The sequence below is a fragment of the Mustela putorius genome, unplaced genomic scaffold (assembly GCF_011764305.1).
Source record: "Mustela putorius furo isolate JIRA1106 unplaced genomic scaffold, ASM1176430v1.1 tig00003983_pilon_pilon_pilon, whole genome shotgun sequence".
NCBI classification, from domain to species: Eukaryota; Metazoa; Chordata; class Mammalia; order Carnivora; family Mustelidae; genus Mustela; species Mustela putorius.
In genome coordinates this window covers 11617009-11643183 of record NW_025422123.1, presented here as the reverse complement: position 1 = coordinate 11643183, position 26175 = coordinate 11617009, and the positions used below count along the sequence as shown (strand labels likewise).

Genomic DNA, 26175 nt, shown 5'->3' with positions numbered 1-26175 from the left:
GGTAAAACATATATAACTTAAAATTTACCTCTTTACTTACTTTTAACCCTATAGTTCTCTGACATTAAATACATTCAAAATGTGCTGTCATCATCACTGTTTATTATTTAGAAGTTCTTTCATCCCAGGCAAACTCTCTACACATTAAGCAAAAACTCTCCAATCCCTTTGTGTTCCTCTAGTCTACTTTCTATCTCTACAAATTTTCTTATTCCAGATAAGTCATATAAGTCGCAGCATATAACAGCTGTCACTTTTGTCTATTTTAGTTAGTATACTGTTTTTAAAGTTCATTCATACAGGAATATGTATCAGAACCTCTTTCCTTTTTATTGCTGAATAATACTCCATTGTATGTATATATTTTATTTGTTCATTGGTTAATGGAGATTTTGGTTATTTCTACCTTTTGACAATTCTGAATAATGTAGCTACTATGATCATTGGTGTATACATACCTGTTTGAATCCTTGTTTTCAATTTTAATTTGGAGGTATATACTCAGGAGTGGAATTGCTAGGTCAAAAACTCATTTTGTGTTTACCATTTTCCAGAACCACCCAACTATTTTCCACTGTGGCTGTACCATTTTGCATTTTCTCCAGCAATGTACAGTGTTTCCAGTTTCTCTGTATCCTAGCTAGTATTTTCCATTTTGTTGGTAATAGCCATTCTTCTGGGTTTGAAGTAGCAACTCAATGTGGTTTTGATTTGCATTTCTCTAATGACTGATTATATGAGGATCTTTTCATTTGCTGTTGGCTATTTGTATATTTTCATTGGAGACGTATCTGTTCAAGTCTACTACCCATTTTAAAATTGGGATTGTTTTCTTTATTGTTGTGTTATAAGAGTTTTATAAATATATTCTGGTTATTCATCTATGATTTTCAAATATTTTCCTATTATGTGGGTTGTCTTTTCACCGTCTTGTCCTTTGATGTATAAAAGGTTTGTAATTGTGATGAATTCCAATTTATTTATATTTTCTTTTGTTGTCTGTTATTTTGGTGTCCTAGTTAAGGAACCTTTGCCAAATCCAAGGTCATGAAGATTTCCCAGTTTTATTTTAAGAGTTTTATAGTTTAGCTTTTTAATTTAGGTCTTTGATCTGTTTTCAGTTTATTTTCATATATGGTACAAGGTTAGAATCCAACTTCATTCTTTTGCATGTGGATATCTTGTTTCCCTGCATCAGTTGTTGAAAAGACTATCTCTTACAGCTTGGTTGTTCCCTTATCAAAAATCAGTTGTACATAATGTAAAGTTTTATTTCTGTGCTCTCTATTCTGTTCTATTTGTCTGTCCTCAGACCAGCATTACATTTTTTGTTCTTTCACCTGTAGCCTCAGGCAAGAAAGGCAAAGTGCTTTCACACATACCAGATATCACTGTGCATTTGGTTCCTCAAACTGATTTTCTGCCTTGTTTGTGGTCCCAGCGTTCTTTGCTATATCTTGAATACAACACTTGACAAAATCCAGATTATTGACTACTATGAATAATTAGATGCCTTCAGAATAAATTTTGGTTCCAGGGAAACCGATTTTCTCATCTTATCAGCCTTCTGTTTTATCTCCCACACTACTGGTTAAAGCAAACTGATTAAAGCAAACTAATTTGTTAATATAGTATTGTGCATTTTCAAATGTCATTTACCAGGAAAGGATTCTCTGCACATCTGGTCTACATATGAAACTTGAGAAAAGCACTTTTAAGATCAATAATCCATTCTTGACATTCTGCTTGTATATAATTAGAAATGATAAATTATGGCATTTATATACATTTTTCTAAGAAGCTTTTCATTTTAATTACATTACTGGTTTAATTACATTGCTTGCTTTTATAATTTTCAAAATGGCTATTAGTATGTTACTTTATTAGTACTTTAGATACAGTAACATGGTTTTCTAGTGGCCAATATTATGAGGTAGTTGTTAATATTTTCCATTTAAAAGAGTAAGTGCCCTTAAAAATGACTACAGAGATCAAGAAATAGCATAGCTAACACTGTATTCTCTTTGGAAGTTGTAGCTTGTTTGGGAAAGATGTAATTCTTTGTCCATAGAGAATTGTACATCCACTCCGTTATTTGAGAGAAAAATCTGTACTTTATTAACAGATTATGATAATCAATATCTTTCACTTTTTGCCTTTCTTAGTTTTACAGTCTTTAATATTGGTATGCTTAATTTTTTTTTTTTTTTTGACAGGTTTTCTTTAGGTGATGCTAGGAGGCCTCTTCATGAAACGGCACTTTTGGTAGAAGATGTGGTACACACGCAGTTAATTAATCTGGTAAGAGCATGTATAATCTTATTTGATGTTTCTCCATTCTGCTTATATTGCAATTGCAACCCAACACGTGTTTTTAAAGATTGCATTTATATGCGAAATTTTTTATTTTGTCTGGTGGATTGAGGTGTAATTTACATAAAACAAAATTTTACCACTGTAAGTATGCAATTCAGTGAGTTTCGGCAACTGAATACTGTCCTGTGACTATGAACACAATTGTGATATAGAATATTTTCAACATCCAAAACAGTTCTCTTGTGCCCCTGGGTATTTAGTCCTTTCCCTGCTTCCCTGACCCTCTGGTAACACTGAATTGCTTTCTGTCACGATTAGGACAGTTTTTGTAAAACGCTTTTCAAAACTTTCCTGTATTGCACTTTAGACTTATAAAAGAACTGCACAAATAGTACATAGAATTCTCAGATACCTTTCATCTTTCTCTGTTAACATCTTATGTAACCACAGTACAATTATCAAAAACAGGCAACAATGTTGGTATAATATTTTTAAAGAAAATACTGACCTTATTCAGTTTCCATCAGCTTTCTTTTTAATATTCCTTTCCTGTCTCAGGATCCAGTCTGGGGTAACACATGTAGTTAGCTCCCTTGTCTTTGTAGTCAGCCCTTTCCTAGGATACTTCCTCCATCTTTCCTTGTTTTATGGCCTTGACACCTTTTTAAACATGCCAGAGTGTTGTTTTATAAGACATTCTTCTTTTTTCAGTCTGATGTTTTCTTATGATTAGAACGTGGCTCTACATTTTTGCCAAGAACACTGTGGAAGTGATGGGTCCTTTTCAGTGTGTCACATCAACATGGTCATGTTCTTGATATTTTATTTATGATTTTAACCTTGATAAATTAGTTAAGGTTGAATATATGCTGAATTTTTTTACTATAATGAAATTACAAGTTTTTTCATTTTGTAATAAATATCTTGGGGGAGTATTTTATGGGGGGGAGGTATTTTGTGACTCTGCAAATATTTTCCGTCTCTAAAAATTTTTGCCTATTTATTTTACCATTCATCATTGCATCTTGTCTGAGACCATTATGACTGTTGGTATTTGCCTAATAGTGGTTTTCTATTTTCTTCTTTCCTTTTTATATTTTTTAATTGCAATTATTCTTAAAGGAGTATCTATCCTTTATCACCATTTATTTATTCAGTTTTTAATATGTATTTGTATGTACTAATGTATATTTAAATTTAATCTTAAGATCATTCAGCAGTTATATCATTATTTATTTGTATTGCTTAAGTTGTTATAATGTTGGCCATTAGTTACGTTGTCATGTCCTTTTTCCATTTGTCCATTAGGGTGTTGATCCTATGTCCCATATATATTAAAGATATCAATCCATGTAGTATATGATACAAATATATTCTTTCAGTGTGTATGTTACCTCTTGACTTTGTTTTTATGATTTTTTAAGGCATACAAATATTTTAATTTCAACAAAGCCAAATATATCAACCTTTTATTGTCTTAGAATTTTGAAACATAGTTAGAAAGACTTACTTTATACCAAATTTAAAGAGGAATTCACCCATGTTGCCTTCTGAGACTTGTATAGTTTCCTTAATCCTTTTGCAGTTTACTCTTGTTATCATGTGAGATGTGGATCTAATTTTATCTTTATCCAAATGACAACCCAGTTATACCATCATCATTTATTAAAAAGCCTATGCTTTTCCTAATGATTGGAGATGCCTCCTTTATCATATACTGAATAAGTATATTTGGGATCTATTTATGGTTTTATATTTATTGCCAATGTTTTATTTTTCTATGCATATGATAATACATTTTAAATTATGTAAGTTTTAATGGTATATTTTAAAGATTGTTACAGCTAGACTCCCCAATTTTTCTTTCTGTGTGGTCCTGGTTATTTCTGTATGTTTATTTTTTTATATGAATGTTAGTATTAGATTTTTCTAGCTTCATAAAATACCTTTTTGGTGTCTTTATTGAAATTTTATGAATTTATAAATCAATTTAGAGAAAACTGCATCTTAAGAATGTTGACTCCATCTAAGAAAAGAGAATTGTCTTTACCTTTTTTGAAAACCACTTTTCTGTCTTTCATGGGTGTTTTAACATTTATCTTCTATAGGCTTCACATATTTATTTCATTTATTCCTTTGTATTTGATCTTTTTCATTGCAGTATATGAAGAAGAATTTGCTTAGGACTTATTATTACATATATATGTAATAATCTGTGTATTATTTGGATAATAATTTTGATCTATGCTTTGTAAGATTGACCCTGTCCAAATCTCACTAAAAGTAAAATGGAATGAGACACCTTACTAGAGGAAGATCTTGCTTTTTTCTCCCGTATCAAGGCATGTATTAGAATGAGTTCTTCGGATGAAAAGAGTAATAGAGAAATGTTTTTAAAGTTAGTCCTTTCTTAGCATTGTATATTTGTAGCCATGACAAAATATGTAGGTCTATGTGTTTTCCGCCATCTGATAATTCTCTATACATCTTAACTCGTAAAAAAAAAAAAATTATTTATTTGAGAGAGAGAGAGAGAGAGAGCGTGCGCGAGCACAAGCGGGGGAGGGGGGAGCAGAGGGAGCAGGAGAAGCAGACTGCTCGCTAACCAGGGAGCCCTATGTGGGACTCAGTCCCAGGACCCTGAGATCATAACCTGAGCCAAGGGCAGCCACTTAACCAACTGAGCCAACCAGGTACCTGCATTTTAACTCTTTAAGACTAGTTTTTTGCTTTAATTCTTTTATTCCATGTTTACTGAGATACAATTAACATGTAACATTTGTAAATTTAAAGTGTACGATAACACGATTTTCTGTGAAATGATGACCATGTTAGCGTTAGTTAACACATCCATCACCTCACATATTTAACATTTTTTGGCATGAGTGATGAAAACATTTAATATCTATACTCTTAACAGTTTTCATGTATACAGTACAGTTTCATTAGCTGTAGTCATCATGCTGTGCATTAGGTCCTCAGAACTGATCCATTATATATTTGGAAATTCATACACTCTAAACCACATTGTCCCATTTCTTCCACCCCTAAGCCCCTGGCAGCCCCCAGTCTACTCTCTGTTTCTGTGAGTTTGGTGTGTTTTTAGATTCTACGTATAATGAGATCTTCTCTTTCTCACTTATTTGACTTAGCATAATGCTTTCAAGGTTTATTTTATGTTACTACAAAGGGCAGGGATTGCAAGAGTTTTTTCAGTGGCCAGTAGTCCATTACACATACACAGACACATACACGTGCATGTGTACTACATTTTCTTTATCCATTTATCCATGACCCACATTTGGTTGGTTTCTGTGTCTTGACAATGGTAAATAATGCTGCAGTATATATTGTGGTGCAGATATCTTTTCAAAGATTTTATTTCTTTTGGATATACATCCAGAAGTAGAATTGATGGCTCTTATGGCAGGTTTTTTTGTTTGTTGGTTTGTTTTTTTAAATTTTGTGTTCTTAAGAACTTTCCTACTGTTTTTCATTGTGGCTTTCTCAATTTACTTTTCTACTAACAGTGCACAAGGGGTTGCTTTTCTGCATATCCTTGCCAGCACTTGTAGTTTCCCGTCTTTTTGATAATAGTCCTTCTAGCATGGATAATATCTTCTTGTGGTTTTGATTTGAATTTCTCTGATGATAAGTGATATTGAGCACTTTTCATCTACCTTTTGGCCATTTGTGTATCTTCTTTGGAAAAATGTCTATTCAGATCCTTCCCCAATTTTAAGTTTTCCAACCATCTTTTATGTTCATGTTTTATTTGACAAGCATTAAATCTCAAGGGGGAAAACAGAGAGGAGGATGTGTTCCAATTTGAATGTCCATGTATAGAGAAATAGCTCGTCCAAGACACAGGCTTATTAAGTGCTGGGATTGAAACTAGGATTGAGGCTTCCTGTCCCTCATTCTATGCAGTTTTTTAAAAAAAAATACTCTTTTCTTGCTAATATCCCTGAATATTTTGGATATTAACTTCATATCAGATATATGGTTTGCAAATATATTCTCCCATTTTATAGGATGCTTTTTCATTTTACTGATTGTGATTTTCACTCTGCAGCTTTTTAATTTGTTGTACTCTTCAGTTGTTTGTTTTTTGCTATGCTTTTTAAAATGTCCTATCCAAAATACCATTGCGCAGACCAATATCAGGGAGTTTTTCATTTAAGTTTTCTTCTAAGAGTTTTATGGTTTCAGTTCTTACATTTGAGTATTCCATTTGGAGTAGTGTGAGATAGAGATCCAATTTCATTCTTTCACATGTGGTATCCAGTTTTCCAATACCATTATTAAAGAGACTATTTTCTCCATTGAATATTCTCGGCTCCCTTATGAAATATTAGTTCACTGTGTGTACATAGGTATTTTTCTGGGATCTTAATTCTATATCATCCATCTTTGTGTGCATTTTTATGCTAGTATCATGTTTTTAATTACTATAGTTTTGTAGTATATTTCAAAATCAGACTGTGATGTTTTCTTCTTTTTCTCAAGATTGCTTCAGTTATTCAGAGTCTTTTGCAGTTCCATATAAATTTTAGCATTGTCTTTTCTATCTGTGAAAAATACCATTGAAATTTTAATAAGGATGGCATTGAGTTTATAGATGGCTTTGACTAATACGGACATTTAAGTAATACTAATATTTCAATCTGTGAGCACAAGATATCTTTCCATTTTTTGTGTTGCCTTTAATAAAATTGTACAGTTTTCAGTGTAGTGACATTTCACCTCATTAGTTAAATTTAAATATTTTATTTTTTTATGCTAGTGTAAATGTGATTCTTTTCTTTATTTTTCTTTCAGATAGCTCATTGCTGGTGTATAGAAATGCAACTGACTTTTGTATTTTGACTTTGTATTTTGTAACTTTACTGAATTTATTGGCTTTAATTTTTTTTTTTGGTGGATTCTTTATATTTCCTACATGTGACATCATGTCATCTGAAAAACAGAGTTTTATATCTTCCTTTCAAATTGGAATACTTTTTATTTCTTACTATTTCTTGCCTAATTTTTCTGGGTAGGGCTTCCAATAGTATGTTGAATAAGAGTGGTGAGAAAGGGCATCCTGTCTTGTTCCTGATTTTAAAAGAAAAACTTTTTTTTTTTGAAGATTTTATTTATTTATTTGACAGAGAGAGATCACAGGTAGGTAGAGAGGCTGGCAGAGAGAGAGAAAGAGAGAGAGAAGCAGGCTCCCCGCCGAGCAGAGAGCCCGATGCGGGACTTGATCCCAGGACCCTGAGATCATGACCTGAGCCGAAGGCAGCGGCTTAACCCACTGAGCCACCCAGGCGCCCCTTAAAAGAAAAACTTTTAATCTTTCACTTGATACTAGCTATTGACTTGTCATATATGGCCTTTATTATATTGAGTTATATTCCTTCTTTACATAATATGTTCAGAATTATTATCATAAAAGGGTGTTGAATTTTGTGAAATGTTTTTTCTGTATCTATTATGAGAGTCATAAGCTTCATTCTATTTAAGTAACATATCATCCTTATTGATTTGTGTATATTGAACCAACCTTGGATCCCAGGGAAAAATTCCACTTGATTATAGTGTATGATCGTTTTAATGTACTTTTGAATTTGGTTTGCTAGAATTTTATTGAGAATTTCTGAATCTGTATTCATCAGATACATTATCCTGTGGTTTTCTTGTAGTGTCCTTATCTGACTTTGGCGTCAGTTTAATGCTGTCCTCATGAAATGAGTTTGGAAGTGTTCCTTCTTCTTCAGTTTTTGGAAGAGTTTGGGGATTGTCATCTTTAAATACTTGGTAGAATTTACCAGTGAAACTTCTGATCCTGGGCTTTTCTTTTTTGGAAGATTTTGATTTACTGCTTCAGTTTCTTAGTATTGTTCTGTTCAGGTTTTCCATTTCTTTATGGTTCAGTCTTGGTAAACTCTATATTTCTGTATATTTCTAGAAATTTATCCATTTCATCTAGATTATCCATTTTGTTTTCATGTAATGCTCACAGCATCCTTTTATGAACTGCATTTCTGTGATACCAGTTATAATTCTCCTGTTTATTTTATAATTTTGTTTTACTTGGTCCTCTTTTTCTTTCCTCATTAGTTGAGCTACAGATTTGTCAGTCTGTTTATATTTTCCAAAAAAATTCCTCATTTCTTTTCTTTTTTTTTTCTATCATGTCGCTAGTTTCTATTTCATTTATTTTTGCCTGATCTATATTATTTCCTTCTGCTCTCTTTGGACTTAGTTTGTTCTTTTTTTTTTTTTTTTTTTAATACTTGTGGTATAAAGTTAGGTTGTGTATTTGGGATCTTTCTTTATTTTTAATGTAGGCATTTATTGCTATAAACTTCCCTCTTAAACTGGTTTTGCTGCATCCCAAAATTTTGGTATGTTCTGCTTTTGTTTTTGTTTCAAGCTATTTTCTCTCTTCCCTTTTGATTTCTTCTTTGATCTATTGGTTATTCAGAAGAGTGTGTTTAATTTCTGCATATTTGAGAATTTTCCTGTTTTCCTTCTATTATTGATTTCTGGTTCCTTACTGTTGGGGTCAGAAAAAAAAAACACTTGATTTATGATTTCAGTCTGTAGACAGAAATGTTTCCTCCCTGGTTCTTGTGCCAGCAGGACTCCTTGAGACAACAGCCAGGAAGGACTGGAGCCCAGTTATAGGGCCCTTTCAGAATCTACTGAAAGACCAAGTTTGGTGGGCTTACCTGTGGGGGCTTCTGGACAGTGGCCAATGGGGTTGGAATCAGTGCACAGACCATTTCAAGGTCCACAGCTGGGACTAAGCTGTGTCTCTACTATCTGAGCCACAGTTGGGCATGACTCCTTCTAGATCCTTTGGTGTGTGGGGCTGGTAATGGAATGGTGGCCACACAGGGCTGTAACCTAACCTTCAGGGGTACAGGATTGTTTCTGGGTGTGTAGCCAGTACCATGTTCACTGCATCAGTTGCAAAACAACTCTTGTCAGCCTCAGACTGCACTGGACTTTCACAGTCTCCTACCTGGATCCTAAAGCACACACATGGCCCTTTTGTCTGTGGGTGATGGCCACATTATTGTTGCTGAGGGTGAATGCAAGCATGGGAGCTCTTAATTGGCATCTCCTCTTCTTTAATTCTTTGAATATATTTATAATAACTCCTTGAAAGTCTTTATCTTCTATACTCAATATTTGGATCACACTGGAACCCATTACCATTGACACCTATTTATTCAGTTTTCCTTTTGTTTCTTTGCATCCCTAGTAATTTTTGTTTGAAAAGTGGATATTGTAGATGACATACCCTTATGACACCTCTGAAAGTTTTGGCCGTTTTTCTTTTAGCTGGCCGGTAACTTGCCTGGACATAAAATATAAACTCTGCCATGTTATGAGCCACCTCACATATCTTCTAAGTTCTTAAAACTTCCTGCTACGGCTTTTTTGGCTTCATCTCTTCTGCATCTCATGAGAGCTTGTGCATTTCAACACATTTCTGCTCTTCAAAGGAAAAGAAAACATAATGGGAAAAAGTTGTTTAAATATTGATACTTCCTTAACTTAGAATACAATGCAGCAACTACACACTGTGCTGTATTATGTTTTCTTACTACTTTGACTTTTTGTATTTGAAGTGTGTTGTTTATATTACATATGGCAAAATCCATGTTTTGTTCTTGTTGTTTTTCAGCTCTGTGACAGATGTACAGAATCTTATAAATACCACAGTAGTCAAGATTCAATACTGTTACATCATGCCCCCCTACCAAATTCCCTTGTTTTACCCATTTGTATTCAAACTCCTCTTCCTTCTCCTAAGCTCCCATCTCCTTGAGGTTTCCATTCACCTTTGTTGAAGTAGAATGAGAGAGTGTCTCATAACTTTTTGTATGTACCTAGTAATCAGACCTAAATTTACATGGTTTTTGTGTCCAGGGTAGGAGTTACTAGTGCAAAATAAAACCCATGAAACTCACTGCCAGATTTTTGTATTTCAGGTTCTCATTTCCTTCTCGAATGGCCTCCTACCATTTATTATTCAGAATTCTCAGATAGTTGTTGCATGCCCTGTATCCAGGGTTTTTATTGTATTCATTGGGAGAAGCAGTGGAGAGTGTGCTTACTCCAACTAAACCTACTGGATATTTGAATTAAATCATTTTTTTAAAAAGATTTATTTATTTGACAGACAGAGATCATAAGTAGGCAGAGAGGCCATGTAACTCCTAGAAGAAAAACATAGGTAATAATCTTCTTGACATAGGTCTTCATCATTATTTTTTTAATCTGATACCAAAAGCAAAAGCAAAATTAGTGGGACTATTTCAACTATACAAAATGTCCACACAACAAAGGAGACCATCAACAAACTGAAAAGATGGTCTACTGACTGGGAGAAAATATTTGGAGATCATATAGTTGCTAAGTCATTAATATCCCAAATACATTAAGAATTCACATAGTTCATAGGAAAAAAAATGTGATTAAAAAATAGGCAGAACATTTGGATAGACATTTTTCCACAGAAGACGTGCAGATGGCCAACAGGTACATGAAAAGGTGTTATACATCACTAATCATCAGGAAAATACAGATCAGAACCACAATGAGATACTCGTTCACACCTGTTAGAATGGCTGTTATCAAAAAGATGAGAACACATGTTGGCAAGGATGTGAAAAAGGGAACGCTTGTGCACTGTTAGTGGAATTACAAATTGGTATAGCCACTGTGGAAAACAGTATGGACATTTCTCACAAAAAATTAAAACTAGAACTACTGTATGATCCAGCAGTTCCACTTCTTGGTATTATTATAAGATAACAAATACTAATCCAAAAAGGTGGATGTGCCTGTGTTTGTTGTAGCCCCATTTACAATAGCCGAGATACAACCTAAGTGTCTGTCGATGGATGGCTGGATTAACAAATTGTGATACAGATCCACAGTGTCATATGATTCAGCCACAGAAAAGAATGGGATCTTGCCACTTGCAGTTACATGGGTGGATCTAGAAGGCATTATGTTAGTTAAGTAAGTCAGACAGAGAAAGACCAATTCCGTATGATCTCTCTTACATATGTAATCTACAAACAAAAACATAGAAAGCCAACTCATACATATTGAAAACAGGATAGTGGTTGCTAGTAGTGTGGTGGAGGGTGTACTGCTGTGGAGAAACTGGTATGCTATTTTTTGTTTTTGTTTTTCATCTGAGTAAATTGAGTACGAAAATAATTTTAAAAAGTGAGGGCTGGTAATGCTAATATGCATAAAGAGTGATAGGGGTTTTGACAAATGGTATCCAACCTGGAGTTCATCATGCATTGGTATATACTTGTCTATATAAAAATTCATGTTAAATCTTTTATAGGAATCTACATATTTACAGTATTAAATTGAGGAAAGTAAGCATCAGAATAGACATTATAAACGGTTACCTCTGCATAGATGTAGCATGAAAGCATATTTTATTTTTCTTGGCCTATATTTTTAAAGATGTGAATTTAATTGCCAGCATTTAAAAATTGGACTTGTTTTACATAAAAACAGGATTTGGGGGTTCTCTTGAAACATTAAAATTGAAATGTTAGACAACATAGGCCTGAATTTAGCATGGAAATCTTTGCTCAGTGGCTACTTCTACCTGTGGGAGGTAAACCAGACCAGCTTCCTTGTCTTAACCAGGAAAGTACTGAGTATTGATGGAGTTATGCAGCATATGGTACTCATTTTGGCCATAGTCCTCCCCAGTTTCACTTTTCAAGAAACCGAATTTTGGAAGAAAATTTCGTTACTTTAAAAGAAATTTTACTTCCCCTAAAAGCTATCGGAACAGTTGTTACGTAGGTTGCAGAAATTCAGAAAGATAGTAAAGAAGGTTGTTTCCTGTGGATTTACTTTTTTTTTTTTTTAAACCCATGCAACTTGGCTCTGTTAATGGAAGAGTGATCTGTCAAAGGTAATACAAAAATCATCAAAACAACAGGAAGCTAGGTTCTTGCTACTGCTTGTGTAGAAGTGAGAAGGGCATTCCGCCATCACAGCTTCTGTGGTGCTGTGTCTCCTGTCAGAAAGCACCTTTACCTACTGGGACAGTGAGCTAGGACTTCAGCAACTCAATTGTTCTTCCTTCTGCAGCTGAAAGCTAAAATTTAATAAAACGTAATCTAAAACTTAAAGGGAAAGAAAAACATAGAAGTTCAATACTATTGCCAGTATCCCTTGACTTTTTAAAATATCTGTTCTGAACTCTTACACATGAAAGAGTAGGCACGCAGCTGATACTTATTCAGGCTACCTAGCAATTCTTCAGTTAAACAAATATTCTGAGTCATTACAGGGGACTATAAAAACCCAGAGTCTCAAAAAAAAGCAAAACCCAGAGTCTCCTTAAGTATAGAATCAGTGTCAGTTGTTAGATTGTCTAAGAATTATTTGCATAACATAAGCAAGTTCAGATTATTCATCTGTACTCTCCAAAGGATTCTTTTTCAGGAGGGCTCGGGTGGAGCTGAAGAATTGGTATTATTTTTTTTTAAAGATTTTATTTATTTATTTGACAGAGAAAGAGAGATCACAAGTAGGCAGAGCAGCAGGCAGAGAGAGGGGGGAGCAGGCTCCCTGCTGAGCAGAGAGCCCAATGGGGGGCTCCATCCCAGGACCCTGAGATGATGACCTGAGCCGAAGGCAGAGGCTTAACCCACTGAGACATGCAGGCACCCCAAGAATTTGTATTTTTAATAAAATCCCAAGATCTTTGTAATCTAAGTAGTCCAAGAATCAGACTTGAGAAACCAGTTTATAGGCTGGTGGTTTGTAACCAGAGCTGGGCAACAAAATTGCCAGTATTTTTGAAAAAGTAAAAACATGATCTTGAACTTTCAGACAACTTTCAGGTGAACAGGCGAGGCTACTCCTTGAAACTGTGAAGTATATCTAACTGTAACTTAATGAATTTGTTTTTGCTTTACACCCTAATGCACCTAAATGCTTTCTCTTTCAAAACAGATCTCCTTAAGATGCCATAAAATTGTTTCCATAACCCTAGACATTACTCAAAGCATCACGTTTGTTTACCCAATTTTGGTTGATCTTGATTATTAAAAAGTCAGTAAAACCATTCAGAAACAAGTCTGATGAATAGGGTAGTTGATTATATCATCTATCCCAAGGCAGATAGCAGTAGTTCTCAACTTGGAGTTCACATTAAAGCCATCTTCTTTAAAAAAACAACAACATCAAAACCCCACAAGTACCACACCCTACTCCTTATCTGCCCAATCAAAAATTCTGGGGGAAGAATTATTCTGGGTGTGAGTGCCCCTTAAAAAAAGCATTCCTGCTGACTCTGTTGAGGAGCTGTGGGTATGAGGCACTGTACTTTCGGGTATTTGTGCGTGAGTTGGCCTCTTTGATGGAGTTTCTTAAAGATGTGTCTTTGTAGGCATATGCCTCTTAAGGCTTGAAATGCTTGGTGACAATTAAATGGAAAAATACAGACTTTGTATTTAAAAAAAGTGATTGGAATAGTTTAAATGATTAACACATATGTAAGTACACGCACACAATGCCATTTTCTTCATTTTAGAGACAGAGAAAAAACAGAGGGCGATGATAGATATAAATACAATTTTAATCACAAAGTTTATACTTAGATAATAATATAGCATGAAGAATATAAGCAAAGGAAAATATTCATTTAATTCAATGTGTAATTTCTGTGAACAAAATATCTACCTCAAAATACTGACAGCTTCTTCAAAAAGAAGCTTGTTTCAGTCAGAAATTTCTGAAATCAGTCTTGAATCTATTTTCGGCATTTTACTTTGTGTGAGGTAACAAGTTACACAAGTTGATACCTGGTGTGTATTGCATATTAGCCCTTGTATTAGCAGTTTTTTTAAATGTCGATTTGCATTCTGTCATAGGCCATACAGAATTTTGTGTTGTCCACTATTTCAAGGTATTCTCTCTTGACATACCGATAGCCGCACGGAATATAGTGTCCTAAAGCAGGTCAGCTGTGTTTTTGACAAGTTTATGTGGTATACTTTGATTTTTCTTTTAAATGTGTTTCTTGGGCGCCTGGGTGGCTCAGTGGGTTAAGCCGCTGCCTTCGGCTCAGGTCATGATCTCAGGGTCCTGGGATTGAGTCCCGCGTCGGGCTCTCTGCTCAGCAGGGAGCCTGCTTCCTCCTCCTCTCTCTCTCTCTCTGCCTGCCTCTCTGCCTACTTGTGATCTCTCTCTGTCAAATAAATAAATAAAATCTTTAAAAAAAAATAAAAAATAAATGTGTTTCTTGTTCAGTCAGTCAATGCAGATTTTTGTTTCCAGTGCAGATTTTTGTTGAACATCATCTGCGTATCTAATACTAATAATGGTGGGCAATTTGGGGATTATTTTGGCAGCATCTGCTTATTGTTTCATTTGGGAAATGCTATAGTAAGATAAGCAAATTAGGAAGTTTTCCTTAAATCTCTTCTTTTGTGCCAGTTTCTTCAACCTGTTAGCCTTTACCCTCTCATCCTTTACCCCAAATCCTACCCTTGATTCTTAATCAGTAGTATTTCAGCCAGACCCACCTTCCTTCTGCATGATCTTCCTCTGCGTTGTTCTACTTGTTAGGTTGTATCTGGCTTAGGCCCCACTTGACTCTTTTTCACTGGAGTTCTGTAGGATTACATGATATGTTAAATAATGAAAATACATAGTTTAAAATCTACATAAGGCTTTCAGTGTTATTAAAGAACAAGTGATGATATTAAAATCATAGGATTTTAAAGTTGAATTACACTTCAGAAATTATTTTAAGTTTGTCTAGTTTTGAATCAAAGTAGAATTGTCATTTTTATAGATCACAAATGGTTGAATATTGCCAATTTTACATGGTTCAGTCCAATACAAATTAGAAGTTGCCACTAGAGAGAGAGGGTATTCAAAAGTCTTAATGTCCTTATTTTGTAAAATGACAGTGCTAATAGTTACAGTGGTTATAGAGGGTCATAAAAATTAGGTAAAATGTATTTAAAGGTAGTAGTGAATGAAATTCTTGGGACATAGCATCCTTTCTCCCAAGTTATAGTAATGCTAATGTTAAGTGGTTAATGTTGTGACTAATCCTGATAAGAGGACTATTTGATGGTATGATTTAGATTAGAAATGGATTGGAAAATGAAATGCTCTTTCACATTTACCAAAGAGATGCCAGTCTTTTCATGTGCTAAGCTTCCCTCTCCCTCAACTCCCCAGGTTGAGCTGCATCTCCAGTATGAGGACAGCTAGTGGTTTGTGCCAATGTGAAATGGTGTGATGAGTTGCTATTAAATGATGTTCTCAATAATAATGGTACTCTCCTTAAGATTAAAACTATTACAACTTCTGCTAGCTATATAGCTGCTTTCATTTTTCTTTTCATTCAAGCTTAGTGACCAGAAGAATCTCTTCACTTCATGCATAGAATATAATTATCATTCCACTTCAAAATCATATTGGACTTTCTCAGTATTTCATCTACTAGGCAACTAGTAAGCTGTTCAATCTGTCCTACTGCTTTCACACAGAACCAGTACAGGGTTAGTCAAACAGTCTTTAATATGAAAACTGATAGAGGTGCTTGGGTGACTCAGTGGGTTACATGTCCGATTCTTGGTTTCTGCTCAGGTCATAATCTCATGGGTCATGAAACTGAGCCCATGTCCAGGTCCATGCTCAGCAGGGAGTCTGCTTGAGATTCTCTCCCTCTGCCTCCCCCCCCCAAATAAATAAGTCTTTCTAAAAATATATGAAAACTGGTAAATTTATGTGTGCAAAGAGCGATTGCTTAACTCTCTCACAGTGCACTCAGATGCAGAATCGTCCATCTCCTCACCACCCCTCTACTGGCCTTCTTACTTATAATGCTTTCTAATTTGGCAGTCAATCTCCTTGATAGAAGGAGCTCATGTAAGGCATTGTTTGAGCCTCATTTCCATTTCTGTGAGGCTGTCACTTATGCCACCACAGGAATGGTTTATGAGTATGTTTTTATTTTTATTTTTTCATTTTATTTTACTTATTTTCGCTGTTCCAGAATTCATTGTTTATTCTCCAGAATAAATGCCCTCCATAATACCCACCACCAGGCTCACCCAAACCCCCACCCACTCCCCTCCAAAGCCCTCAGTTTGTTTCTCAGAGTCCACAGTCTCTCATGGTTTGTCTCCTCCTCCGATTTCCTCCAACTCACTTTTCCTCTCCATCTCCCAATGTCCTCTGTGTTACTCCTTATGCTCCACAAAAAGGGGAGTATGTTTTTAAAAAGAGAGAGAGGCACACCAAGAAACTCAACTATAGAGAACAAACTGATGGTTACTAGAAGAGCGGTGAGTGGGAGGGAGGAGTTAAATAGGAGAAGGGGATTAAGGAGAGCACTTTTCATGATGAGCACTGGGTGTTGTATGGAAGTGTAGAATCACTGTATTGTACACCTGAAACTAGTATTACATTCTATGTTAACTAACTGGAATTTAAATAAAAACTTAAAGCAGTAATAAAGTTTGCTGTGCAGAACTTCAGTTGTAAGGGGTTATTAAAATAGGACAAACTAATATAATTTGTGATTGCATAAAATAGAGGAAGTAGAGGTACCACGGGGACCTAATGAATCACGGAATGGAAACAGTCTTCTAGCTAACTAAACATTGAGACTTTGTACTAAGTCAAAGCGCATATATGTAACTCAGCAAACCGGAACACACTCTGTGTTTACATGAATGGGATAAAGGAGTTCACAGATAACATCTGGGAAAAAAACTCTTGGCATATTTTGTCTGTTCCTACTGTGGAGTAAATCAAGTACCACGTATTTATTATAAACAGCTTAAAAACACACCTGCTTTGTGGAAAATACAAGTGCACACATATACATATGGATTAAGATACAGAACACTGTATGTTACTAAAAAACAGTTACTTTTTTTGACTTTTACTTAATAACTTTATTTTCTTACGAATGTGCTGTGGAAATTTGATAAGTTTTGAATAGCACTTGTTTCTAATTGATCTTAATATTTTCTATTTAATTAGTCTTATTTTCTCTCAGATATTACTACCTTATGTATCAAGAAATACTATTTAAAATCCTCTTTTTAAGAAATAGTAAGTTTGGGGTGCCTGGGTGCCTCAGTTGATTAAGCACCTGCCTTCGGCTTAGGTCATGATGCCAGGGTCCTGGGATTGAGCCCCACATCAGGCTCTCTGCTCAGTGGGGAGCCTGCTTCTCCCTCTGCCTGCCTCTCTCTCTCTCTCGCCTTCTCTCTCTCTCTCTCTGACAAATAAATAAAATCTTTTAAAAAAATAGTAAGTTTATATTGTAGTTGACACTTGCTTAATTTCTAATCTGTGACACAAAATGGTCATATTTAGGCAAAATGCCTCTTCAGCTGCATTTTCCCCACCAACTCTTCTAGGTAGTTTGCTACAGCCATAACCTAAAGGGCCAACCAGGAAGGAATTTCCAGGCTTTCCCCCTCTCTTAGCATTTTTTTTTCCTGCTGCGCTACATCCTACTCATAGTCACTCAACTTTACAAGGTAAGATAGTCTCAATATAAAGTGTTTACAGTTCCAGTAAGTTTAAGTAGGGTCTCAGGTTCCTTGTCTTTCTTAGCATAGATGTAAAACACCAACTCCCCACCTTTCCACGTGTGTCAAGGATTTTCCTTTAGGGTTCTTCACTTTCTTCCTGTTGGTCTACTAGAATCCTGTCACTTGACCTAAGCTAAGCTCTATTAACGACTTGTGCCGAGCTTGTATTTCTGACGTATGCTGCAAGTTTGAGTTGTGGCTTAAACTTCTTAAAAATGCTTAATGCACTCTTTCCAGGAATTTCAGGTTTACCAAAGAGACGCAGACTTTCCATAGATTTCTCACTCTCCCCATTGAGTTGCATCATTTAATGAAAATAGGTAGAGATTTGTAACTGGAAATTGTATGGGTGAATTGATAATGCTATCAATAACATTCTTTTGATAATAACCATTTTGAGTGAAGCTTTAAAAACCATCATGATCTGTGATGACTGTATGACTACTTCTGTTTCTCCATTCTCTGAAACTTATCAAACAAAACTTACCAGAACAATGTTTGTTTTATTATCGAATATAATTATCTATCATTCCATTTGAAAATCATACTGGATTTTCTGTGAATTTGTCAGGCAACTAGGAAGCCAATCTGCTGAATTATGTTTTCATTATGTGAATCTACTTTTAGATTTATTCTAATAATTTCTAATTATTTTAATTAACAAATAAACATATGCAGGGGTGCCTGGGTGGCTCAGTTTGTTGGGCATTTGATTCATGGTCTCATCTGGAGTCTTGATCTTAGGGTTGTGAGTTTGGGCCGCATATTGGGCTCCACGCTTGGCATGGAGCTTACTTAAATTAGTTAATTAATTAATTAATTAAAATAAAATATAAACATATGTGAAAGAGGGATTATCCAGTCTCCTATCTGGATTAGCAGGTGTTGGGTTCTGTCTCCCTTTCTCTTTGTTCTTACCTTTAATGCTTTTAATCTGGCAAATGTCTCCCAGGTTCTCATTCATCAAAATTTTTCTTCACTGTATCTGAACCAAGAGATTGTTTTTAAATTCCTATTCTTCAGTACCTTTCTAAGATCTCTAACACGCTTTTATATATACATAGCTCTGTATCTCCTTTCCCCAGTGTTGCTATTACTCCTGATTCATGTGCAGATTATACAGAAAAGAAGACAATAAAAGTTAGTAAATGTTTACTATGTGCCAGTCTGCTAAAGACTTTATATATATTGTTTTATTGTACACATATAGACCATTTTCCAGGTTTAAAAAGATAACTATTATTTCTATATAGCATTTAAATGTATAAAAATTTAACCCAGTTTAACGTTGCTTTGTTTTACATATATATAATATATATGTTAATATTTTATATATGTATTATATATATAGTTAGAAACCTTTATTTCTCAGATCTCAGCATATATTATCCTATACTTGAAGAATATATAATAAGTCTTTTTAAAAATGTGTTTCAGCCTTTAAATATTTACTTCCATCCTATTGTTTTATTAGAAGTGTTATTTTACTGATTGCGATAGGGAGAATTTGCTTATGCTGATGATTTCAAATATTTCTAGTAATTTTCCTGTCTCTTATTGAATGAATTTATGATCACATTGTTAGTTTACCAAGTATGTGTTACCTACCCTTAAATCCTTCTCTAGAATAAATTTTTTGAAGTTCTAATTGATGTATATAATCTGAAATTCAAGTTATTATTTATATTTGAAGCAATGATATAAATTTGATTTCAGATTTTTAAAGGGAATGGAAAGAGAAATAAAATCTCTTTAAAAATTTGTGAATTAGAAAAGGATTTAAAAAAAATCTTAAAACATTTTAAATATTGGTCTCAAAACATTATCAGTAAAATGTTACAGACTTTGTACTTTCAATCCAGCTGAGAATCTGGCAGAGAGTAATAAAAGGCAGTAGATAGTGTAAAAGTCATGCTTGTCACCGGGAGTGTGTTTAATCTTAAAGTTTATTTATCTGTTTTTCTTTTTTGCAATAGAATAGAAGCAGCAGAGTAGTGAGGACAAGACAGTTAGTTAACAAAGGCAGGCACTGATAAGAAGCAGCAAGAGGTTGTCAGAGTGAAGGAGCCAAGAGAAAAATAATTGCTTATGAAAACACAGACACCCCAAATTAAAAGTATCTAGTTGATCCAGCAGTAAAATTTACAAAGTATGTTCCAGAAAGTGTGTATGGTAATATCTGAAACCTGTTAATAAAATTCTCTGGTTGAAGAGACCGTCATATGTACATTAACAAAATATGATGAATGATATTCACAGTGAAGGCTTAAAACAATTAGAAAAGTTGTTAAATTCAGGTTGCTCTTTAGAAGATGAAGAGAGTGTGTGACACATTTAGTAAGATATCTCTCAATAATAAATTTTAATGTTTTTTAATCTGGAAATTTAGTTATACTCTATATACAATATAGCATACTGTATATAAAAGACCAAAAACTTTATGTAAAGTTATCTTGATTGGGCAGATGTCCTTAAGAAAATTAAAATATTTTCTTTTTCAAACTTCCAATATGTGGACTCTGATAGAATGAGCATCTCTAATAACAGTCACTTTACTTAATATTTATAATGAATCTAGAGAGTTAGAATATACTGTCTTCATTTTTTAGGCTTGGAAACTGAAGAACAGAAAGATTAAGCAAGTTGCCTAAGTCACATACCTTATAAGTAGTAGATGTGGAATTTAAGTAATTTCTTCTCTAGAGAGTTTAGGGAATCTTTAGAATGAAAAATGCTGACTTATGGGTATGAATGGATACTTGTCTGGCTGAATTTATTCTGTATCTCTAAGGTCTCTCCTAATTCTGAGTATTCTGGGGTTTTCTGAAGTGAGGAGTAATGTTTTCAAAATAGGATTTGTATTTTACAGATGGTTTGTTAACAAAAAGAGATTATTTGAAAAAGAGAAGCCCCAGGAAAATCTTCTTTTGGTATGGAACATACAAATTCAATATCAAGTCTCTGATAAGGGCTTCATCACACTTTAAGTTTGTAAAGAGAAAACCATCCTTCAACATGAGAAACCATTAACAACCTTAATGGTTGTTAACAACCATTTAGCATCTTAACAACCATTTAGCATCAAGAAACAAAACATTTAGGCACAGTGGATAATTTTATAAAATTAAAGTGGGTATCATTTGATAGCTCTCTGGACAAAGTAATTAAATGTAAACAAAAGAACTTCAAGCATACTTGAAATAAGATATGTAAAGCATGAATTCTTCTAGAAAGTTACATTCTTGCTGCTTACATTTGTAATAGGCTTCAAGAAGGAAAGTTCTAGTGAAGTTTTTGCCATTGAGACTAAGTTGCTTCTTGGTTTCCCCCTGAAGTCTGATTTGTGAAGAAGATCACTAGACTTCAAGTATGATTTATGATAATATGAAAATTAAAATGCCTCATAGTATTCCTAACAAATTCTTGTGGTCCACATGTTATTAAAAAAAGTAATAAATTTATTTAGTGTTTTCTTATATTAATCTTTACTCCCCTCTTAAAAGCTTCAGCTTTAAAATTCTGTGCAATCATGGTGTCTATGGCAGGGTGAAAGAAGTCAAACATTTTTCTTTTCCTAAATAGACATGCATTTAATTTCATTGGTAAGAATAAGATTGTTGTGGGTGCCTTATGTTTACTAGGCACTTGGTATTTTTATTTTTGTTTGTTTTTCCATTTAGAAGCAGAAGTATTAGCTCTTTAAAAAAAAAGTTTTATATTTTCTAACATGATGAGTATAAAATAAAGCCACTGCATTTTCATATAAATGAGAGCTCAGGTGGTGATATAGTTAATGTTTGCAAATGTCTCTCTTGTGGAACTAAAATACTGGAATTTAGAAGCTTTTTTCCCCCCTAACACATCTATCTATATTTGTTCTCTTTTTATGCTAGCCAGGGAATGAATTTGTCACTTAAGCAAGAAAAAAAGTTATTTATCTCTGTCAGTACTAAAGACCGTATGGTTACTCTCTAAAAGAGGAAATTAATAATAATAATAATAAATGATAATTAATAAATCAACCTCTTATTTACACTTGAGTTTCAAAACCAATTGTTTCTGTTTTAGCTAAGTCTTTATGCTTGGATAATAAGCTACTTAGTAACCATTAGTAATGAAAACTATGTATAGATTGCAGAATGGGTTTGAATGATGTTGTCAGAAGTAGAAGTCCTGTTTTTTTTTTTTTTTTTAAAGATTTGATTTATTTATTTGACAGAGAGAGATCACAAACAGGCAGAGAGGCAGGCAGAGAGAGAGGAGGAAGCAGGCTCCCTGCTGAGCAGAGAGCCTGATGTGGGGCTCGATCCCAGGACCCTGAGATCATGACCTGAGCCGAAGGCAGCGGCTTAACACTCTGAGCCACCCAGGTGCCCAGAAGTCCTGTTTTTAAATGTCAGATAAATTACATAAAGTTTGCATTTTATGCCAAGAAACCAAATTTAGACAATTGGTTTATATGAAATCACCTCTGATCAAGCCATGTAGATTTTCAATTGTAGTATCAACAACCTTTCCTAAATTTATATTACAGAAAGGGATGAGAAAGCAGCTTTGGACTAGATTTTCAAGGTCATTGAATTTCAAACTGAGGAGTTTATTTGTTGTTCTGTAGATTGCTGGGGGGGCAAAGACAAAAAATGACAACTGAGGAAGGTGGATAGAATAACCTGGCTATTTTTAAAATGTTATTGAAGGTCTCAAGATGCCATTACTGAAGAGAACTACTAGAGGAAGAATACTGAAGTATTTAGGGCAAGAGATATTACCAGCTTCAAGTTAGATGGTAACAAGTTCTGAACTTTATTTGCTGTCCAAGAGCAGTAGTCCGTGATAGTAAATCCTGGATTAGCAAGAATAAATGATTCAAAATGATGCAATCGTCATACCCACCATGGCTGCTATTAGTGTTTACCTGCTTGCAGAACTGCTGGAAATACTAAGTTGTTATTAGTACATTTTTAGATCTACCAGTTTGACATATTCTCACTTATTAATCGTTGTTCTAAAAGTGACTCTCCTGGTTACTTTTGCAAAACACACAAGAGCTTATTTTAGAAAACAGCAGTATAGTAGAAGGTGTTTGCAGAAAAGATTCCCAGCTTTGAATCTCGGCTTCCTAACTTGCCAGTTATGCAACCTGGAGCATATTTCTTCATCTCTCTGAATCTTGGTTTATTCCTCTGCAGGAATTTACCTGCCTCACATATAAGATAATGTGTATAAATGACCTAGCTCTGATCCACACTATTTGTCAATGAAAATGTGATTTGATTAATAATACCACAAATTTTATGCATTAATCTATATGTTTGGAGTATCACAATGTCAAGGGCAATGACACCAAAGAGCCAGAAAGAAAACTTGGAGAGACATATACTCTATATATTTCTGGGGCACTTTCCTGCCTTTGAACGTCATATCATATATAGTGCTAACTCAGTTTCAGTTCTGTTTCTCATTCCTGATATGCTAAGATATCTTAAAATTCACAGATACTAGTTTAGATAATGTATTATATGTGAACTTCCCTATTCCATCCTTGTCTGTCACCATCTGACTTTATGTGCCTGGTAAGAAACCTACACAGAGTGGTCTAAATTGCCTCTGTTAATTTGCTTCAATCCTCAAGCTTGGAAACCTTTTCCATAAACTTCATACTTTCTCATTTTACAATTAGAATTTGAATAGAAGTTAACTATCAGTGAAACAAGAGTACAACATTAACTAAAAGCACTTATTTCTCTCCAGCAAATCCTTAAATATTTTCCTAAAAGAATTTTGAGTCACAGCACTTCATACCCTAGTGATGACTACTGTATTTAGTTTTGTTCCATTTCTATAAATGAGTAACTTCCAGAATATTATACGAAAAGTTTCCCAACATGCTTGAAAAACATATGGAAAGATGAAATAAGTAAATAATGATGTGGAGTTTGAGAGATGGAACATGAAAATGGCCAAGTGGGTATGTGAGAGAGTTTAGTAGATAGAAGAGTTAAAGCTCCCCAAATGATGCTGTGCTAAAAAGAATATAGATTTATTACATTAGTATTATTGGACTTAAATTGGGTATTTCCTTTGAATGCACTTTGTAAAATATGAGGCACTACTTTAGCTTTTAGTGTTACTGCTAATGTCTTTTTAAAACTAAAACCTGTTTTAAAAGTCTTTACAGAAAGCTTTTTTTATCAGATAGTTAATAGGTGCTATTTTTAGTATTAGTTTTAGCATTCATAGTTTAGAAATAACCTCTAGGTACCAGAATTTGAGGGAAATCAGTCATCCTTCTCAAGGTCATATATTCATTTGTGAATTGACATTTTAAGCATTGTAATTTCTGATGCCTTCATGTTTCATATTTCTGTTCAGGGCAAATCTGAAAATTCAGTAACACTTATTAATCATCCAACACTATTACTGTGAAAATAATTCTTTTCCACCAACTAAAAATATGCAACATAATACTTCCAGATTTATACCTGTATTTAACACCATCCTTCGAAACATCTATTCTTAAAAGTAAAATTAATTTGCTGTGTTTTATGTAGCTGAAGTTACAAAAGACTTGTAACTTCTAATAATCAGCTTAATCTGATTTTAAGCTCTTGATGGTTTTGGAACAGGAATTTTTGTTTGAGAGAAAGATTGGCTTGTTAACTGAATTATGCAATTATAAGTAAATGTGGTCACAGCTGCTTTTGATTTCTTTGTTATACACCTGATTGGAAACAAGTTTTTAAAAATATTTTTCCACTTCTTACACTGACACCTAGTGTTCACTATTCCTGATATCTTACATATTGAAATTTAGTTATTAATAGCTATGGAACTAGAATTTCATTAAACTTTTTTTTTTTAGCAGTGCACCTGTTCACAAACCAATTACTCCTATTTTCAACACCAAGTAAGACACACTTTTTCTAGTTACATAATAACACCATTGTAAATCAATTGTTGAGGCTATTTTGGACACAGCAAAACTCAAAGAAGCATAGAGTTTTGGAGATGGAAGGACCTCAAGGGGGACTGTAAAGCCAAGAGTCTTAAGATCCCAGTGCTGTATTATGTATGCACATAGTTCCTTCAACTCACAAGTCCAAGTGGGTGTTTTGTTTATGTAAGTGTGGTTCCTGGTGATAGAAGTAACACGTCACATATAGTCATGTAAGCATTGAAGATTTGATATTGCTAGTTGGTGGGGAATGAAGCAAGATTGAGTTGTTTCTCATTTTTTGTTACTGAGGTATAATTGACCTAAGACATTGTATTAGTTTCAGTGTATAGCATAGCATTTGGTATTTGTATATATTGCAAAATGATCACCACAATAAGTCTAGTTAATATCCATCACCATACATAATTTCAATTTTTTTTCATGTGATGAAGACTTTCAAGATCTACTCCCTTAACAAATTTCAAATATGCAATACAGTATTATTAACTATAGTTACCACACTGAGAATTTCTTATTTTTTAAAAGAGTGCCCTTATGATATTGTATGTTTCCTATTTCTTGTGAACTCTTAAGTATGATTAAAGTGCTTCAGTTTTTTCTGGTAATAAAGTTTAAAGATCTAGATTAATAATCAGATTACCTACAATTAAGTGAAAATGTATATATAAATTAGAGAAAATTTATTTATAAAGTAAGCAGTTATTAAACCAGAAATCCAGGTGGCCAGTGCACAGAATGAAATTTATTCATTTCATTGTTTCTGTCTTTCATTAAAGTGGGGAAAGATTTTAGTAAGGTGAAAATTTTTAACCTAGGTAGAACATTTGAGGATTTGAGGATTTACAAAGTCGATAACAAAGACTAATTTCCAAGTCATCTCTAATAAAATTGCTGCAAACTTCAGAGTATTTGAATATCGAAATATGTCTTTCAGTGGAGTATGAGTTTTTCACACCTAAAAATTAAACATTTTAGATACAGGAGATAATCATTATTGAATTATATTTAATATTAATGGTGTTAATAGTGTTTTTAGGTAATCTATGAAATTTGAAAGGGGAACTTTATGTCATAAGCTATTGTTTTATAATTTATGTAATATCTTTTCCCAAGTCAAGGAAAAATATTTGGTCATCCTTCCTTTAATACATTCATTATTTATTTATCATCTGCTATTTGATAAGCACTATTCTAGATGCAAAAGATAGATGTCTACTGAAGTCTTCATGCTGCTGTTTTGGTTAACAGAAAAGATAAGACTAAAGAAATGTAAAAAATTAA

At 34.0% G+C, this 26175-nt stretch overlaps 1 protein-coding gene across 6 annotated transcripts in view; it reads left to right on the top strand.

Moving 5' to 3' along the window:
• SUPT3H (SPT3 homolog, SAGA and STAGA complex component) overlaps positions 1 to 26175 on the top strand; it is a 560284-nt gene that overhangs the window by 266639 nt on the left and 267470 nt on the right. For all 6 annotated transcript variants that reach the window (XM_045071047.1, XM_004739777.3, XM_045071049.1 and 3 more), the window contains one exon: positions 2217 to 2301. In XM_045071047.1, coding sequence (XP_044926982.1) covers positions 2217 to 2301 — 85 coding nt within the window. The remainder of the gene's footprint in view (positions 1 to 2216; positions 2302 to 26175) is intronic.